Source organism: Scyliorhinus torazame, chromosome 11 (assembly GCF_047496885.1).
Source record: "Scyliorhinus torazame isolate Kashiwa2021f chromosome 11, sScyTor2.1, whole genome shotgun sequence".
Taxonomy (NCBI): Eukaryota; Metazoa; Chordata; class Chondrichthyes; order Carcharhiniformes; family Scyliorhinidae; genus Scyliorhinus; species Scyliorhinus torazame.
In genome coordinates, this window is record NC_092717.1 from 114,014,723 (window position 1) to 114,034,903 (window position 20,181).

Sequence of the window (20,181 nt, forward strand, 5' to 3'; positions counted from 1 at the left end):
AGGGTAAATCTGCCACCTCCAGTCTCTCGCCAGGGTAAGTCTGCCACCTCCAGTCTCCGGCCAGGGTAAGTCTGCCACCTCCAGTCTCTCGCCAGGGTAAGTCTGCCACCTCCAGTCTCCGGCCAGGGTAAGTCTGCCACCTCCAGTCTCCGACCAGGGTAAGTCTGCCACCTCCAGTCTCCGACCAGGGTAAGTCTGCCACCTCCAGTCTCTGGCCAGGGTAAGTCTGCCACCTCCAGTCTCTGGCCAGGGTAAGTCTGCCACTTCCAGTCTCCAGCCAGGGTAAGTCTGCCACCTCCAGTCTCTGGCCAGTGTAAGTCTGCCACCTCTAGTCTCCGGCCAGGGTAAGTCTGCCACCTCCAGTCTCACAGAGAATGCCCGCCAGGGGCACTGAAGGCCATGGAACATAGTAAGCAGCTGGCTGCCTCCACCTTTTGAGGTGCATCCTGGGGAAACACCAAGACATAGTGGTAGAGCTAGGTGGGCCAAGCATGTCGAAGACCACAGAGCACTGGGGGGAGGGGAGGGGAGGGGAGGGGGGAGGCACCATCGGGAGCGCGGTTTGAACAGCACATTAACTACCTGTTTGCAAAACCATTATGATACCTCTGTCACTTTCTTTTGCAATGCGGGCTGACCCCCCCCCCCCCCCCCCCCCCGGGCCCTTTGCCCATCTCCCCAGCCGCCCCCCACCCCCCCCCCACACAATGGCGGCCCACGCCTGTGGAGGGTGCCCATCCCCCACCGAGCACTGGAGTGGCAAGCCCAACGCCCCCGGGCTCTGCCTGTGAACAAAGATGGCTACTCACCTCCTTGGTTCCCTGCAGAACCCTTCTGCCAGGTTCACATTTTTCAAAAGGAGTACTAATCGGCGCATGCGTGACACTTGCTGGGGAGGCCGCTGAATGATGGGAGGCCGCTGAATGATGGGAGGCCGCTGAATGATGGGAGGCCGCTGAATGATGGGAGGTCGTTGGAAATGGGGTGGCTCCCGTTAATTGTATGGAAATGGGGCTTAAGTAATGATAATTGTTTTCTCGTCACGCTACGGCAACATCCCAACTTTGGCTACTGGAGCGGGCCGGTTGCATCGCAAACTGGTGCTTGGCACCGATCTCATTTTTGGCCTCTCCCGCTATTCACCAGCCTCGTTTTGCTTGAGCGAGAGCGTAACAAAGCTGGAGAATCGCGCCCATAGGTTCAAGATGCATACCAAGTTAATACAGCCATAAAATTCCACAGGTTTGGGACTAAAATTTACTATACAAGTTCAGAAAGATAAAAGAATTTACAACATCTATCTTATATGTTAACATTCAGGGTAAGTATGTGATACATGTGAATTAATAGGCAAACTATAGTCAGGCATACCATGCTATAGAATAGGTTATCGATGTGACTAAAAAGAATCCATGGGTTTCCCAACAACCCACCCAGATGTTGCCACATTGTGAGCCAATCAACTTCACAGGAACTTCACTGTGTTCAAATCTCCAGATCTGAAGATCTTGCTTTGGAATTCTCTTCAAAAGTCACTCCATTGGACATTTTCAATAATGACTCACCTCACAGTGTTTCAATCTCACCTTCTGAGATTCTTTTCCTCTGGATCTCTGAGTACACTCAAACTTCATCTACCAAGCACAATTTCAGATCTTCAGTCACACCAAGCAGAACACCACTGCTCCAAAGGGGTATCTTTCTTCAAGTAGTCCGCAGCACGGAGTCACCAACCTTCGGCTGCCTTCTGGGATCTACAGGGCTTCAGCCCACTTTGTTTAACATTTGCAACTTGCAGCTACATCTTTAGTCCAGAGATTATTACTCTGCCACTTTCTTTTACCTTAACTTAACGAGAGTTAATTCTGTCCCCTGACTTTAATGCCTGACCTGGGACTTCCTTTTTGTACCTTTTCCCTATCCCCATCCCTGGTTTGGGACTTTCTCTCTGTCCCTCTCCTGTGTCCTGTTGCCTGGGACATACTACAATGGTGCTCTATTGCAGGTTATCTGACCTGCCTCTTCATGCTGTTTTCTCTTTTACCTTTTGTGGTGCAAGTCCGCTGTCTGAAGAATGTAAAAATAACCGACCTGCACATCTGTGGCCAGTTACCAGCTGGTGAATACGCAGGAGACCAAAGGTTCATCGGGAATCAATGTTTCCGCCTATGAACTAAATAAGGTAAGAATTCGACTTTCATCGATACTTTGAAATATACTAACAAAGGTAATAAGGTGCTTAAAAAAGCATGCTCTTTAATATGTTGCAGTTCAGTTTCTGGTGACACGGTGGCACAGTGGTTAGCACTGCTGCCTCAAAATGCCAGGGACCTGGGTTCGATTTCGACCTTGGGTGACTGTGTGGAGTTTGCACGTTCTCGCAGTGTCTGCTCTGGTTTCCTCCCGTGGTCCAAAGCTGTGCAGGTTAGGTGGATTGGCCTTGATCAATGCGTGGGTTTACAGGAATGGGGTGGGGGAGAGGGCCTAGGTAGAATGCTCTCTTGGAGGGTTGGTGCAGACTCAATGGTTCTGCACTGTAGGGATTCTATGGATTCAATGGCTTCACTGTGAGCACCCGGAGGAAACCCACGCAGACACGGGGAGAACATGCAGACTCCGCACAGACAGTGACCCAGCGGGGAATCGAACCTGGGACTTACTTGCAGAGGTTCATGAGGCTAATTCTGGGGTTGGCGGGACTGTCCGATGAAGAGAGATTTGTTCGACTGGTCCTGTATTCACTAAACTTGAGAAGAATGAGAGGAGATCGGACTGAAACCTTTGACAAGGCTGGACAGACTAGATGCAGGGAAATGTTTTCCCTGGTTGAGGAATCTAGAACCAGGGGACACAGTCTCAGGATATGGCGTAGACCATTTAGGACAGAGGTAAGGAAAGATTTCTTCACTCAAAGGATAGTTAACCTGTGGAATTCTCTACCACAGAAGGCTGTGGAGGCCAAGTCACTGAATGCATTCAAGAAAGAGATAATTTAAAAAAAAGATTTTAATGGCATCAAGGGGTATGGGGAGAAGGTGGGAATATGGCATTGAGATAGACAGTGGTTAGCACTGTTGCTTCACAGTGCCACGGACCCAGGTTCTATTCCTGGCTTGGGTCACTGTCTGTGTGGAGTCTGTACGTTCTCCCCGTGTCTGTGTGGGTTTCCTCCGGGTGCTCCGGTTTCCTCCCAGAAGTTCCGAAGGACATGCTTGTGAGGTGATTTTGACGTTCTGAATTCTCCTTCAGTGAACCTGAACAGGTGCTGGAGTGTGACGAGTAGGCATTTTCACAGTAACTTTATTGCAGTGTTAATGTAAGCCTACTTGTGACACTAATAAAGATTATTAGTAGTAGTAGTAGATCAGCCACGATCATATTGAATGGCAGACAAAGCTTAAAGGGCTGAATGCCCTTGGACACATTGGACTGAGAGAGAGAGAAAAAAGGAGGATGGGGAGTAATAGTCAGACAAAAGGCTGGGACAAATAGGACAGAGGCAAATTTGCTGCAGATTCACTTGCATTTATTACCTAAGGTCATAGTTTCTATGTTTCATGGGCATTGCCCAACCTGGCAGCAAAGGAGGGACCTGTGAGAAAACAACCCTCTGCCCTTCACAATGACCCTCCCCCACTCAAAGCGACAGCAAAATAAAATCAGTGGGGAAATGACAATTTGGGACATTAGTTGAATTTTAGCCAGTGTTAGAACTGTGCTGTGGATAGCTCATGAATTTGACAGACCCTTCACTATACTCTCAATCATGGTAACTATAAGATTACATTGAGTGTGTGTGTTGTGATGCCCTACAGTTTATTCAACTTATGCAAGAAATTTGTTATGTTGAATTGTCATTCTGCATGAATAGTCAAATGCACACTTGGAGCACAATGCTGGAGATGAATAGCTCCCTTGTGTGGAATAAAATTGAAATAAGAGCTTCTGTAACTGGGCAGAAATATGTTTCACTTGGAATGTCATCCTGACAAATGTAATCTTCAAACACATGACAGTTTAATGTGTCTGACAGACTAGATGTAGGAAAGGGATATCCAAATTGACTGTCGATTTGGAGATTTGTTTAGGATCTTAAGTGCTGGTTTGGTAGCCAGCTTGATATTTATGCCAGTTTTTACTCAGAAAATGTAGAATTTTCCTTATGTTTATTCATGAAAGGAACTCAGTGTATGATGAGTTACTTATTAAATTCTCTTAAAACATAATTAAGAATCAAGTTACTAAGTTGGTTAAGTATTTATGGGCCCCATTTACTCCGGCTCAGTATATTCTTTTTTTTAGGAACCCATGAAGGACTATGGATATTTAAAAATAAATTGGGGAATAAGGACTTGGTGCACTGGAGGAACTGCCTGTAGCGATTAGTGTATTATTTAGTTCTCAGTTTGGCGGACTGTTCCCTATTAAAGGTGAGATCCAGTAGGCTTGGAGTATAAGCTTGGTCAAATCTTTCTCACCCATTAACTTTTAGGGTATTAAGTAAATGGACCCCAACCCGAGAGCCAGGATCTGCATAGGGGAATATCTCAGTGGAGAAAAGAGAAGTAAATGGGAAAGTCTGATTCTCGCATTGGACTGAGACAGAGAGAGAGAGAGCGAGAGAGAGAGAATGAGGATGGGGAATAAAAGCCAGACAAAAGGCTTTTGGGACAAATAGGTCATGGGAAAATTTGCTGCAGATTCACTTGCATTTATTACCTAAGGGCATAGCTGACGGGTGAGGGTATTGTGAAATAGGTACCTGAAATCAAGGATGGTTGAGAAAGGAAGACCTGCATTTGCATAGCACCTTTTAACAGTTAATTAAGTAGTCTTTGAAGTGTAGTCACTGTTGTAATGTGTGAGGATTGGTGAGGGCATGTGTCAGTCAGACAGGAATTGGTGTTGGAGCAACTGAAAAATGGGATGATAAAATGTATTTATTTGTCTTAAGTATTGAATTTTTAATGTGTCTACTCGGTTAGGAACATGTAGTAAGGAAATGAGGAGCTCTTATGGATTAACATGTCACACAACTGTTCAATGAACCAATGTAGTTGGTGATTGTTGTGACTGAATCAATCAGTCAGAAAATCAGAAAAGACACATTAAAGATGATTCTGGGATTGGGCTATAATCTCTCGATCTGCTCTCTTGCTCTGTACACTGATTGGTTGAATGAGCTCTGCAATATCAGATACACACAGACATAATAATGCGATAGTGAACCAATGGAGATAGAAACCAAAGTCTATTTTCAAGTCATCAGTGTGTTTTCTGCGATACAGTGTTACAATTACATCTTCACCGCTATCCTCCAGCGATTATTCCTTGAACATTACACTTTTCAGGAATCCGATTACAAATATGCTTTACAGACATTCGTGTTTTTGTTGACCAGCAGTTGAGCATTATACACAATCTTGATCCGTGAATTCATATCAAACTGAATTTATTTCTGGTATTTTCAATTTTAAAATCACAATGGAATGAAAAACAGCAGGAATTATGGCATTTGATATTTTACACACTGGAAACCCTATGAAAGTAAAATAATGCAATATTGTTTGACAGTGTAATGCTGTTAGGACATTTTCTTACAGATGACAAGACCAAGATACAGTAATTTATTCCAGGCATGAGATCACTATTGGAACAAAAGCTTCTGTTTATTTCAGAAATGCGCTGAAGCCCTCTCTAATGCAATGATAATGAATCTGCAGTCAAACATGTCTCAATGCCACGCATCGTGATAACTAGTCTTACCCCAAAATTTCCATTTGTGAGCTTCTTTTAGAGCTTGTCGGTTACTGTTAAAAGACTTCAACTGTTTTCTTTACTACAGAAAAGACAAGGCACTGTAATATACAATACAGCTTTCAATCATTCGTTAGTCCACAATGTCAGAGATCTTGCCCTGTAGAATGGTTTTCAGTTTTCTCGAGCTCTCCTCTAAAAATCTTTAAAAACATCTATTTTCCTTGTCACATACATGTGTATATTTTCCTTTAATTGCTGTGCACTTTTTCACATTAACAACGGGCGGAAATCCATTGAATAGAAAGTAAGAGTGCTCAGGGTCACAATCATTCCATTCTTGCTCTTAGGGATTTCTGAGTAACTTTTGCACTCACTGAAGTGCACAATTTCTATTTTGTGCACAAAGTTCATACTGAATGGGCCAAGCCCTAGCATTGTTCAGTTAGATGCACAGTAAAGATTCCACTACCCTGCCTCAAAATTAGCACCATAAACCTTCAGGTTTACCAGTGAGGTATTTTTCCATTTCCCACACCACACTGTGACCTCCATGAGATTTCTAATTTAGTGCAAATTAATGTCAGTTTTGCGCACATTTTAAATCCAATCAGTTTGGATCGCACAGGTGAAAGGCCAGTATCTTACTACATTGCTTAACCAATTCTTTCTGGCCTGGCAAATTAACACAGGCATCTGGAAATTAAATGGATTGCACTGAATTTGAGATTTAAATTTTGTCATTGAAAAACTGAGATAACAGAGTCAAAGCACATTGCACGGGGACAAGTTTGAATAACATGTAAAACAAGAATGAAGTACAGTGTGTGATGTCAAGTTTAAGTTATTAAATAAAAATATTGCAGGGGGTAAGAATGAGTGAGGGAGGTAATGAGTTCGACCGCTTTTGAAATTGTGCAAACAGTGAGTTCCAGTAAAAGACTATACAGAGTTTTGATTTCAAAACAGTGCAGATGAAATGAAATGAAAATTGCTCATTGTCACTAGTAGGCTCAAATGAAATTGCTGTGAAAAGCCCCTAGTCGCCACATTCCGGTGCCTGTTCGGGGAGGCTGGTACGTGAAGAGTAACTGCATGTAGGACAAAGAACAATGGAGGGTGGTGGTATCGACAAACTAGAGAAATAAGAAAGGATATGGTAGAGGGCTGAAAGAGCCTTTGGGAGGCTGATGACAAAGGCTACAGCATGTCGAGTCAGAGGACAACCAGCTGATTAGAACGGCCCCGCTGCCATTCGCCCCGAGGAAGTACACAAGTAGCCCTTTGGTGGAGTCATCCATAAAAATCTGGAACCAACTGAGGAGGCACTTTAAACTAGGGCACATGTCGGTGATGACTCCACTGTGTGGGAATCACAGATTTGCACCGGGGGAATGGATGGAATATACAGGAGATGGCAGGAGAAAGGCCAGTACGGGACATGTTTGTGGAGGGCAAGTTTGCTGGGCTAGAGGAACTGCGGGAGAAATTTGAGTTACCACGTGGAAGTGAGTTCAGACACTGGCAAGTGTGGGACTTTGCCCGCAAGGAGCTGCCTTCATTCCCTCAGGTACCGGAATATACTCTTTTGGAGAAAATGATGCTCCTGGAGGAAAGGGGGGGGGGTTGGTAGGATTGGGGACAACCTGGGTGGTTAGGAGAAAAGAGCATGATCTTAGTGAAAAGGATCAAGTGGGAGTGGGAGGAGGAGTTGAGGAGGGAGATTGGATGGGTGCGAAGTAATGTATCGAGTGAACTCAACCTCTTCCTGTGCAAGAATGAGTTTTATACAATTTAAGGTGGTGCACAGAGTCCACGTGACTCAGACCTGGATGAGTGGGTTTTCCCGGAGGTAGTGGATGATGCAAGAGGTGTGGGAGGGGGCCGGCGAACCATGCCCATATGTTCTGCGCTGTGTGGAGTTGTAGAACATTTGGAAGTGGTGTTTAGGGACCTATCGAGGATTGTAGGGTTTGAGATGAAGCCAGACCCAATGGCGGCGATCTTTGGGGTGTCAGAGGTGCCGGAGTTACTGTAGGGGAAGGGGGCCGATGCTCTGATCGCCCGGCGACAGATACTTTTGAATTGGAGGTCGGTTACCGGGGGTCATGGCACAGTTGAGAGACTTGTATGAGTTTCTCAGGTTGCAGAAAGTCAAATTTGCCAGGGGGGGCAGAAGACAGCTTTGAGGTACGGTTGTAGCCATTTATGACTATATTTGAGGAGCTGTTTGTTGCGGGGGAGGGCGGGAAATACATGGGGGAAATGTACAAACTGTATACTCTGTTGGATGTTAAGGTTGTGTTATTACGTTGAATATGTTTGGAATAAAATACCTTTACAAAAAAAAAGCTGCATAGATCCAGCGGAAGATTAGCGAAAAATTAGAAGTAGAGAGCAGGAATAAAGGAAAGGTTTATTCAAATTGGAGTAAGATAGAAAGTGGTATTTCACAAAGATCAGTAAGCCACCATGGTTATTCATAATGATTTGGACTTGGGAGTAAGTAACACAACACCAAACTGATGGCATACAATTAACACTGAGGAGGCAACATCGTTCAAGACATTAGGAATCTTGCATGCTGGGCAATTAAGCAACAAATGAACTTTAACATAGATGAATGTGAGGTGATGCACTTTGTAGGAAAATTTAAAAAAACGTAGGAAATAAAAATCCGGATGAGGTAGAAGAGCAAAGGGAGCTAGTGAACAAATCATTAAAGCATTATCACGGCTCAACAAAACAATTAAGAATGCTAACAGTGCATTAGGATTTATTTCTAGGGGTACAGAATTTAAAAATAGTGAATATTAATTAAGTTTATTTTAAAGCATAGTCAGGGTGCACACTAAATACTGTGCACAGCTCCGGCCTCCTTACCATAAAAAGCACATAGACACATCGCAGGCAAAAGCAAAACAGATTTACAAAGATTTAAAAGGATTTACAACTGAGATATTACGGCTCTTCAGAATGATTGAACAGGAATTTTCTCTAGAAAAGTACATTTTGAGGTGATATTTAAAATTACATTTGTAATTATGAATGGGTTGGGCAGGGTAGGTGTTGATAGCATATTTCCAATTGTGGGGAAATCCAAACTTGGGAGCATAATGAGAGGATTGTTGCTATGAATCCAATGGTGAAAAAAGGAGAAATGTATTTACCAAGAGAGTGGTTAGAATGTGGATTTCATTACCACAGGAAATGGCTTAGATACTTTGAAAAGGAAATTCGATGAGTACATGAGATAAAAAAGAACAGAAAGATAAGCTAAAAGACAGGTTGATGGAATGGGAGGAGACTCGTGTGTAGTATAAAAACCAGCACTAACCTGTTGGGCTGAATAATTTTCTTATATCATGTGTTGGAGAAGTGTTATAAACCCTCCCAGACATGAAAATAGCACTCAAGTCCTGTTTGGACTTGGGTTTATCATTTAAATGGTTATTATTCAGATACTCAAATCATTAGAAGGAGAAAATACAAAAAAGATTGAGATTTATGACAGCAGAATTGAGAGAGTAGAACTATCAGGACAGCCTCAATGGGCTGGATTACTTACTTTAGAAATTATAGGTGACCTATTAGAGGTGTTACAAATTCTGATGATATTTTATAGGGTAGACATAGTGATTCTCCGGTCCCCTAGCCACTTGTTTCTTGGCAGCACACCATTTGCTGGCAGTGGAATTCTCTGCTCCTAATACTTGTCAATGGGATTTCCGTTGGCCGCCGTGAATCCCGCCCCCGCCGAAGTCTCCGCTCCCGGAGATTGGGTGGGGGCGGGAATCCGGCCGCGCCGGTTGGCGGGACCCCCCGCTGGATTCTCCGGCCTGGATGGGCCGAAGTCCCGCCCAGAAATTGCCTGTCCCGCCGGCGTAAATCAAACCTGGTATTTACCGGCGGGACCAGGCGGCGTGGGCGGGCTCCGGGAGGGTCCTGGGGGGGTCGCGGGGCGATCTGACCCCGGGGGGTGCCCCCATGGTGGCCTGGCCCGCGATCGGGGCCCACCGATCCGCGGGCGGGCCTGTGCCGTGGGGGCACTCTTTCCCTTCCGCCTCCGCCACGGCCTCCACCATGGCGGAGACGGAAGAGACTCTCCCCACTGCGCATGCGCCGGGAAGCTGACAGCGGCCGCTGACGCTCCCGCGCATGCGCCGCATTTCCGCGCCAGCTGGCGGGGAAACAAACGCCATTTCCGCCAGCTGGCGGGGCGGAAATCCCTCCGGCGTCGGCCTAGCCCCTCAATGTTGGGGCTAGGCCGCCAAAGATGCGGAGCATTCCGCACCTTTGGGCCGGCGCGATGCCCGTCTGATTGGCGCCGGCTTTGGCGCCAGTCGGCGGACATCCCGCCGTTGGGGGAGAATTTCGCCCAGGGAATCCCAATGGCGGAGAATTCCGGCCAGAGAATATGCTCCCACTTCTGGGAAGATCTAAAGCGAGGGGCCATAAATATAAAATGGTCTTGAATAAATCCAATAAGGAATTCAGGAGAAACTTCTTCACTCAACAACCAGTAAAACTCACTATCATGTGGAGTAGTTGAAACAAAAAGCAAAGTTGCATTTAAGAATAAGCTAGATTGGTATATGAGATAGAAAGGAATAGAAGGATATAAAGGATATCAATTCAAGAATAGATTGCAAAAATAGGGAGGTCATGTTGGAGTCGTATAGAACTTTGGTGAGGTCACAGCTGGAGGACTGTGCACAATTCTAGTCACCACATTATTGCACTGGAGAGGGAGCAGAGGAGATTCACCAGGATGTTGCCTGGGATGGAACATTTAAGTTATGAAGAGAGGTTGGATAGGCTTAAGTTGTTTCATTGGAGCAGAGAAGACTGAGGGGCGACCTGATCGAAGTGTACAAGATTATGAGGGGCATGGACAGAGTGGATAGGGAGCAGCCGTTCCCCTTAGTTGAAGGGTTAGTCACAAGGGGTCACAAGTTCAAGGTGAGTGGCAGGAGGTTTAGGGTGGAATTGAGGAAAAACGTTTTTACCCAGAGGGTGGTGACGGTCTGGAATACACTGCCTGGGAGGGTAGTTGAGGCGGGTTGCCTCACATCCTTTAAAATGTACCTGGATGAGCACTTGGCACATCATAATATTCAAGGCTATTGGCCAAGTGCAATCGCTCATACTTAATATAGTTTTGTACATTTCAAATATTCCCCATTGAAAGTTATTCCTGAATCTGCTTCCATCACTCTCTCAGAAAATGCACTCCATATCATAATTCTGTGAAAAAAAATTCTCATCTCCTCTCTGGTCTTTTGCTAATTAACTTATTTAGTGATCTCTGGTTACCGATCTACATCCTAGTGTCATTAATTACTCTATTAAAACCCGTCACAATTTTGAGCACCTTTATTAAATCTTCCTTTAACCTTCTCTGTGTAACTGGAATCCAACATTCTTCGCACCCTTACAAAGGTTTTGATATCCTACGTAAAATCTGATGCTCAGCATGGACAAAATATGATTTGAAATTTTTAACCTTCAGCAGGGCAGGAATTCTGGCAGCCATAGTTATACACCATAGCTGATTTTTATTTCTATTGGTCTAGCTTTAGTATTGAGTATGCAATACATGAAAGTGAATTGGGAAGACAATTAGTGGCTGTCAGAAAATAGTGTTCCACAATTTTTTTAATGTAATTACTGGTTACCGTTTACAACTTGAAAGTATTTATAGTAATATATTTAAAACTTACTTTGAGAAGTTGGTTACCAAGTACCTGTTTGCCTATGTTTCTTTGAATTCAGTGAGGTTCCCTCATACTTAATATAGTTTTGAGTTCTTTATCTGATGCAACAACATTAATATAGCTTCATAGAGGACTCAAACAAAGCTGCCAGGTCTTCCTCAGTCTGAGGCCGTGGTGCCAGTTTTGTTACTCTCTCCTAAAACAAAAAAAAAAGTTTATTGTTTCTGAATCATTAATGGCAATTCTTTTTTGGTACACATGCTCTACAAACCCTTGGAAATAAGTCAATGGGCCATGTTGATGAGAGAAAATAAATCCCATGAGGAAGAAACTCTCCTTTAAGTTTTGTGATGTCAGGAACACAGTGATATCGTCCTGTCAACTGAAGGATAAACCTCAAGATGCAAGATGGTGTGCTTAGGCTAAATTATTCAAGCAAGTCTCCAGGAGACTGATTGACAGGCAGAGGGCTGAAAGGTCCACATTGGTAGCAGACAGAGTGTGGGTATCTCAGATTTTATTGTTCGGACAACGGGGAGGTCCGAGTGGGGATGGTATGGGAGGCACTGAAGGCGGTGGTGAGGGGAGAGCTGATCTTCATTAGGGCCCACAAGGAGCGGAGGGAGCGGGGGGAGAGGGAGAGGCTGGTGGGGGAGATGGAGAGGGTAGACAGGAGGTATGCGGAAGAGCCTGAGGAAGGATTATTGAGGAAGAGGCGCAGCCTCCAGGCCGAATTCGACCTGGTGACCACCAGGAAGGCGGAGGTGCAGTGGAGGAAGGCCCAGGGGGCCGTCTACGAGTATGGGGAAAAGGCAAGCCGGATGCTGGCGCATCAGGTTCGGAAGCGGGACGCAGCTAGGGAGATCGGGGGAGTTAAGGACAGGGGAGGGAGTGTGGTGCGGAGTGGGGTTGGCATCAATGGGGTCTTCAGGGACTTCTACGAGGAATTGTACCGATCCAAGCCCCCACGGGAGGGAGGGAGGGATGGGCCGTTTCCTGGACCAATTGAGGTTTCCAAAGGTGGAAGAGGGACTGGTGGCGGGACTGGGGGCCCCGATTGGGCTGGAGGAGCTGATCAAAGGGATAGGAAGCATGCAGGCGGGGAAGGCACCGGGGCCGGACGGTTTCCCGGTTGGGTTCTATAAAAAATATGTGGACCTGTTGGGCCCGCTGCTAGTCAGGACCTTCAATGAGGCAAGGGAGGGGGGGGGGCTTTGCCCCCGACAATGTCCCGGGCACTGATCTCCTTGATTCTGAAGCGGGACAAGGATCCCCTGCAATGTGGGTCTTACAGACCGATTTCCTTGCTAACTGTAGATGCCAAGGTGCTGGCGAAGGTCTTAGCCACGAGGATTGAGGATTGTGTGCCGCAGATCATCCATGAAGACCAGACGGGGTTTGTGAAGGGGAGACAGTTGAACGCGAATGTGCGGAGGCTTTTGAACGTTATCATGATACCAGTGAGGGAGGGGGAGGCGGAGATAGTGGTGGCGATGGACGCTGAGAAAGCCTTCGATAGGGTAGAGTGGGGGTACCTGTGGGAGGTGCTGAAGAGGTTCGGGTTTGGGGAGGGGTTTGTCAGGTGGGTTAGGCTGTTGTATGAGGTCCCGATGGCGATTGTGGCCACAAATAGGAGGAGGTCCGAGTACTTTCGGTTGCAACGAGGGACGAGACAGGGGTGTCCCCTGTCCTCCCTGCTCTTTGCACTGGCGATTGAACCCTGGCTATGGCACTGAGAGAGTTGAGGAACTGGAGGGGGTTGGTGCGGGGTGGGGAGGAGCATAGGGTGTCGCTTTATGCGGACGACCTGCTGCTGTATGTGGCGGACCCGGTGGGAGGAATGCCAGAGGTAATGAGGATCCTTAGGGAATTCGGCAATTTTCGGGGTACAAGCTCAATATGGGGAAGAGCGAGCTGTTTGTAGTTCAGCTAGGGGACCAGGAACGAAAGTTGGCGGACCTGTTTGTGGATGGGAAGTTCGCAAGCTTGGGTGAGCTGGAGGAGAGGTACGGGCTCCCCCCGGGGAACACCTGCAGGTACTTACTGGTAAGGGCGTTTGCCAGACGGCAGGTGGTGGAATTCCCGCGGCTACTGCCACACACAGTACAGGACAGGGTGCTCTCGGGGGGGGGGGGGGAGTGGGGAAGATCTCGGAAACTTAGCAGGTGATGCTGGAGGAGGAGGAGGCCTCGGTGGCGGAGTTGAAAAGTAAGTGGGAGGAGGAGTTGGGAGAGGAGATCGAAGAGGGGACGTGGGCAGATGCCCTAGGGAGGGCGAACTCTTCCTCTTCGTGCGCGAGACTCAGCCTCATATAGTTTAAGGTGCTGCACAGGGCACACATGACCGGGACAAGGATGAGCCGGTTCATTGGGGGTGAGGACAGGTGTGTTAGGTGCTCAGGAAGCCCAGTAAATCACACCCATATGTTCTGGGCATGCCCAGCGTGGAGGAATTTTGGAACGGCGTAGCGAGGACGGTGTTGAGGGTGGTAGCATCCAGGGTCAAACCGGGCTGGGGGCTCACAATATTTAGGGTGGCAGAGGAGCCGGGAGTGCAGGAGGCGAAAGAGGCCGGAATTCTGGCCTTTGCATCCTTGGTAGCCCGGCAAAGGATTCTCCTTCAGTGGAAAGATGCGAGGCCCCCAAGCGTGGAATCCTGGATCAGTGATATGGCAGGGTTCATTAAATTGGAGAGGGTAAAATTCGCCTTGAGAGGGTCGGTACAAGGGTTCTTTATGCGGTGGCAACCGTTCTTAGACTTTCTGGCAGAACGCTAGACATTGGTCAATGGCAGCAGCAGCTCGGGGGGGGGGGGGGGGGGTGGTTTACTTTATTTTTGTTTATGTTATTTACACTGGAAGGGTCTGAGGGGGTGTATACACCTGTTGTGTTAAGTCGGGGTGTTAATGTTAATTTATTATTTATGTACGGGGGGGGGAGGGGTTTGGGGAGTTGCTTTTTTAGATTGTGTTTTGTACTTAACCCTGTTGGGTTCTTTTTTCTTTCTCATTTTGTTATTGATATTTTATGAAAACCTTTAATAAAAATTATTTAAAAAAAAAAAGATTTTATTGTTAGGGTTAGTTACCATGTTGACTCAGCTTAACCTTTTTCCTTTACTCCTGGGGAGTTTATTCAATATCTGTTTATTGTACTGGCACATCTCAGGACATGCTGTGTGCATAGATAGACAACTAGCTCCTTAGAATTTTATCTTGGCAGTCCATTTGGACATCAGTCGGACCACAATACACAAAACAGAGTATAGTGGGTCAAGGGGTATGGAAGTGAATCGGGGGCATGAGGGCCATGGGGATGGGTGGGGGGCATAGATTGACATGAGGGACACAGGGAGATGGGTGGAAAGAATGGCCTGACATGGAGGCATGAGGAGTCATGGGATGGGGATGCACAAGGGGGTGCACAGCCCGACACAGGGGGAATGAGGGGCCATGGGAGTTGGGCTTGGGATGTAGCATGGCATAGGGGGCATGAAGGACTATGGTGGGTGTGGGGGCATAGCCTGCCATGGGGGCCATGAGGAGGACCCTTTGAACTCACCTTTCAGAGGGTCCCATCATGCAGATTATGGTTCAAGTCACCTCTGAGGGGCCATGAACCACGACTCTTTATAAATATGGCACGATTCCATGAAAATTGTGGCATAGGACATTCCTACTCCACAATCGAGTCAGCCATGTCGTGAGTGCCGGGTGTCACCATTTGGCCTGAACCAGCCTCTCTCTTAAAAAACACTCCTGAAAATCGCAAAGACTGGGAACAGGCTCAGGAATCCCAGTATTGGAACCCACCCAATTTTTATAGGGTTTCTGAGTAATCCTGACTTGGTGAAAATCTAGGCTATCATCTATGTTGTAACTGGTCAGGATTAATAGGCTTTCATGCTGGTTTTAGGATCACTGTGTGCTCTTTGGTGTTCCACTTCAACCCTGTTAAGTTCCATCCTTTTAGGTTTGGAATACCTGCCTGTTAGATCAGGGACCACAAGACTAGTGGACTTCTTGGAATGACTCTAGCAAATTAAATGCAAAGAAATACAGGTAGTGTTGATGGTTTATCAGCATATGAGATCTGGTTCACAAAAGGTCTGAATGCAGACAAAAATGTTTGGGGATCTAGATAGTAAAACTTGCCCATTGCCAATTGTGATCAGTGACTCTGCTATGTATTTCAGCTAAGGATCTTGCTAGTATTTGTTATAACACATTGTGTAATATCTTATTACTCATTTGCTTTCTGCCAAGATGGTCATACACGCGATGTTCATTCACACTCAAAGTCTTCAAATAAAGCAAATACTGTTTATTGAGTAACGATAACAATTTAGCTATGAGTTTGTTCTCTCTTCAACAATTAAACTATTGATTAAATTAATAAGACTAAATATATATTAACTATGATTAACGACACCTGCACACTAAGCTATCTCTCTCTACCTCTGGTCACTAGCCACTCCAAACACGAAGAGGCGGGAACTCTCCTTGACTTTATCTTTTATACCCATCTCTAGTGCTGCCATCTAGTGGTTATCTAGCTGTTACTTCTGGATATTATCTCTTTACATACACACAGATATGCAGATCACTACAGGATGCACGGGTTTTATTAATAATCTCCCTTTCTAGTCTCAAATCATCCCCCACCATATTAATCTAAATCCTTCCACACTGCTCAACTTACCCTTCCCACATGAACATTTTATTTCAGTTCAGATGAAGGCTGATTTTATCAGGACTTGAATGTCTCAATACTGCAATAACGTAAACATTTCCCTCTTGGACCAGTCCTGCAGCCACACAATAACTGTCACAATGTTCCTTTCCTTCACTTATCCAATGCACAGCATTGGGAGAAATCTGGGAATTACTCCCAATATGTTCCTGTTCCTCAAACTAATACTTAACCCTTCAAACCTCCTGCACACGGCCTCATTATTCTGTCTACATCACTGGTTCCAAAAGAAACCACCAAAGTTGGGTACTTTCAACTTATTTCCTCTATGCCCTTCACTATGGCACTGTGTTGGGAAAACAAAGGTAGTTTTAAGGGATTTATATTTGTATTGGTAAATATTAGAAATCAGGTATAGATTTCAGTGTGTTCAATTTAATGTTTCAATGCTTGAAAGGGTAAAACCTATAGTTAGATTCATGCTGGACAAAGGTGTTTACCTGTGTAGGGGTTGGTTCAGTTCCAACTGTGCTTCTATGGTGGTTAGAAAGGACTATGGTGTGAAGAGTAAATACACCAGCAGTGGTTGCTTAGCAACTTGGGGACGTGTATGGTAGAAAAGCTTTTCAAGTTTTAGTTCAGCTGAATTTGTGGGCCATTGAAAAAAGACACCAGGGAATGCACATCTCTCAACTCTGAAGTTAAAAGAACAGAGACCAAGGTATTGTTCCGAAGAATTCAAGGAAGATTAAACAAAGTATTTTGAATTAATGAGACAATTGCAGTAACCAGGTTTAAAGCAGACGTCAGAGGTAAGTCAAAAGTTTGATACCATTCCAATAGAGTATGGGAATTGAGAGTTAAAGCAATTGTGAAAGTTTGTACAGCAGTCAAAATAATAAAATTCGAAATGTAAAACTTGGATACTGGATCCGTTGTTAAAAGTGGAGTGGAAGCTTTGTTTAAAAGAGTCATTTGGAAAAACAGGACTGCATTTTGGAATGCAAACTGTTAATGGAAAGCCTTATTGTGAAAGAAGATTTTAAAGCATGTTTTGGGAGTGGAGTTTGGAAACTTCAGAGTGGAGAGTGCATTTGACCATAGTCAATTTGTGTGCTTTTGTGTAAATGAGACGATTGTAGCTTAAGATATGCTTTGTAATCTATGTTCACCTTAACGTCTGTGTATAATTGTGAAGATAAGGGGGGGGGGGGGGGAGTGGAGGGGGGAATGTATAGGAGTATTGTACCATAATCCAATGTTTCATGTTTAATAACTGGTTTTTTTCCTTGTTGTTGAACCTAAATAGTGGTTCTGTGACTCTGTTCCGCCACATTTTATAAAAATAAGTAGTTATGTTCTTTTGAGCCAGGGGTCCATTCTGGCATCTTCCCTGTCCAGTCATAACACCAACTGGGATCGTAGTAACTGGAGAAGGTGCATGTCGCGATGGGGGGGGGAGAACACACACGACAACATACCATTTGGGAGTTGTGGTTATGAATGCAAAAAGCCTGTTTATTTTCGTGACTACAGTCTCGTCTAGCATTATCATTCTCTTACCTTGTGGCCCACCCATCTTTCACACCCCCTGCCCCACAGTGACAAAATACAACGGGCGGGATTCTCCGATCGCCGATGCCGAAATCGTGTTCGGCGATCGGCCGGAGAATCCCCGTTTGCGTCGGAATCGGGGGCAGCGCCATTTTTGTGAGGCTCTGCCTCCTCAAAAACGGCATTCTCGGGGAGTACACTGCATGCCGTATGGACAGCCTCGAGACTTCACCCAGGGTCCTCCCCCGATGCTTCACCCTCGATGGGCCGAGTCCCATCATTCGGGGACCTCGCTATGGTGGCTGTGGACTGAGTTCAGTGTCGCCACAGTTAGGGGGGAATCATTCTGCGGGCAGGGGGTGCTGCGGCGGGGGCTTGGGGGGTGATGGTCTGGGGGTGGCGAGGCTGACTACAGGGGAGCAGTTTTAGGTAGGCCGGGTCCGCGCGCAGCTGGCGCCATGTTGTACGCCATGGCCGCCGCAGGCCGTCGCTGTGTGCATGCACGGCCATGCACCTGGACATTTTGCATCCGGGATAACCACAGGACCGGATAATTCAGCCCAACTTCTCTCATGCACATAAATACATTTTCTGTCCAGTGGTTCTGTCCAGAGGATTTGGTGCCCTACAGCAAGGTGATAAACACACTGGCTTGATAGAGTTCGATTTCAGTTTTCAGCTTAATACCATTCTGCTTCCAGACATAATCACGGAGTTGGCCAAACATGCTTCCCTGACCAGTCCCCGATAGTACTGGGCTTCACAGCATGGAGTCCCCCTCCAGAAAATTCAACTCAGATGGGCGGGTCATGTTCATGCACATGGATGATTACAGAAACCCCAAGCAAATCTATGGGGATCTGCCTCAGGGCAAACAATATCAGGATGGTCAGTGCAAACAATATAAATTCACCCTAAAAAAAGCCTTGTAAAAGAATGCAGCTGAACCACGTGGAGATCAAAAATTATATTGTTTTTTGAGGATCATCTATGCCAAACTCACAACACCAGCTGTGCCTAGAGGAAGGCCAGAGATGGCTTGGCTGCAGAGGATCCCCAAGCACCAACAACAACATCACAAACTGCCATGTCTTGGGTGTCCTTGCTATTCCTGCATCAGACACGTCAGTCATAAAAGGACCCACACTAAACGATTAAGTCATTTACAGCTTGGAGATACTCAAATAACGAGGAGTCTCCTATGAATATTGCAGCATAAAAAGTATTACCACAACACTAACATGAACATTAATTTACCATGGAAAAATTCCACTTTGCAATTTATTTACCTCTTGGTTTTAGTTTAGCTCATTTTGTTTTGTAACTCCAATGAATAATAATGTTGTAGACTTCAAAAGTAAACTTTCCTTACTGGAGCAGTGCTTTAAACTTTCATACAAACTAAAATGCGAATTCAGAGCAGACCATTCTACAACAACATTCAGTAAGATCATGGCTGATCTGATTGCGGCCTCAACTCCACTTTTCCTTCCGACCTCCTAAACCCTTTGGCTCGCTTGTCAGTCAAACGCAGTTTAAAAATGTTCAATGACCCTGCCTCCACTGCTTCTCTTCACAACCTCGGAGATGGAAAAATTCACCTAATCTCCACCATAAATGGAAGACCCCTTATTTTTAAATTGTGTCCTCTAGTTCTAGTCTCTCCCACAACGGGAAACATAGTTTCACCATCCACCCTATCAAGTGCCCTCAGGATCTGATATGCTTTAATAAAATTGCCTCTAATTCATCTAAACTCCAGTGGATACAGGCCCAACCTGTTCCACCTTTCCTTGTAGGATAACCCCTCATCCCAGGAATCAGTCCAGTACACACCTGTGGCAGAGTTCCTTTGACTAGAGCTGGAATATCTTCTTTACTGTAACCAACTGCAGCCAGGCCGTCTTCAACATTCAGCTCAAACAGGAAATTGCGAAGAGTATCAGCCAGAACCAATCCTGCATCTTCACGTTTCACAGTCTGTACATCAGTCCCTGAAAGACACAGAACCCAGTCTGTAGTATCAGATAGGAATTCAGTCACAAATACAACTTCATGTTACCCGCCTCTACATTTGATTGCAGTATATATAGAATGGTTACAGGTAAAATGAATGAAATAATCTCTTCAACAATGCTCTCGTTTTCTTTCTAAGCTCTGTTTTGATTATGTCCTTACAAAGAATCTTTATGGAAATCAAACAAATTAAAGTTGTCACCTGACAAGAACTGTTGTTAAATTGCAATGCGTGTGAAGCACGACACCATTTGATGCATTCTTCATCAAGTTGGATCAAATTTACTAATTGCAGGTTGTATAAGTCTTCAAAAGAAATATTACTAATTATATTTTAATATTAATTTAGTCTATTTCACTGGTGAGTTTATAATTCCAAAACAAAGGGCGCAGTTCTCCAGAAAACTTTCTAAGTGTGGCGGCGAACAGGAATTGCCACGAGCTTC

The 20,181-nt window shown here is 45.5% G+C and overlaps 2 protein-coding genes across 2 annotated transcripts in view; one reads left to right on the plus strand and one right to left on the minus strand.

The window, feature by feature from the left end:
* The window catches only part of LOC140385464 (dolichyl-diphosphooligosaccharide--protein glycosyltransferase subunit DAD1-like), a 46,892-nt gene that overhangs the window by 11,631 nt on the left and 15,080 nt on the right, over positions 1-20,181 (plus strand). The gene's annotated exons all lie outside the window — the stretch shown is intronic.
* adhfe1 (alcohol dehydrogenase iron containing 1) overlaps positions 5,233-20,181 on the minus strand; it is a 94,175-nt gene continuing 79,226 nt past the window's right edge. Inside the window, exons 13-14 of the mRNA XM_072467647.1 lie at positions 19,556-19,713; positions 5,233-11,670 (exon numbers count right to left, since the gene is read on the minus strand). Coding sequence (XP_072323748.1) covers positions 11,587-11,670; positions 19,556-19,713 — 242 coding nt within the window. The 3' untranslated portion in view covers positions 5,233-11,586. The remainder of the gene's footprint in view (positions 11,671-19,555; positions 19,714-20,181) is intronic.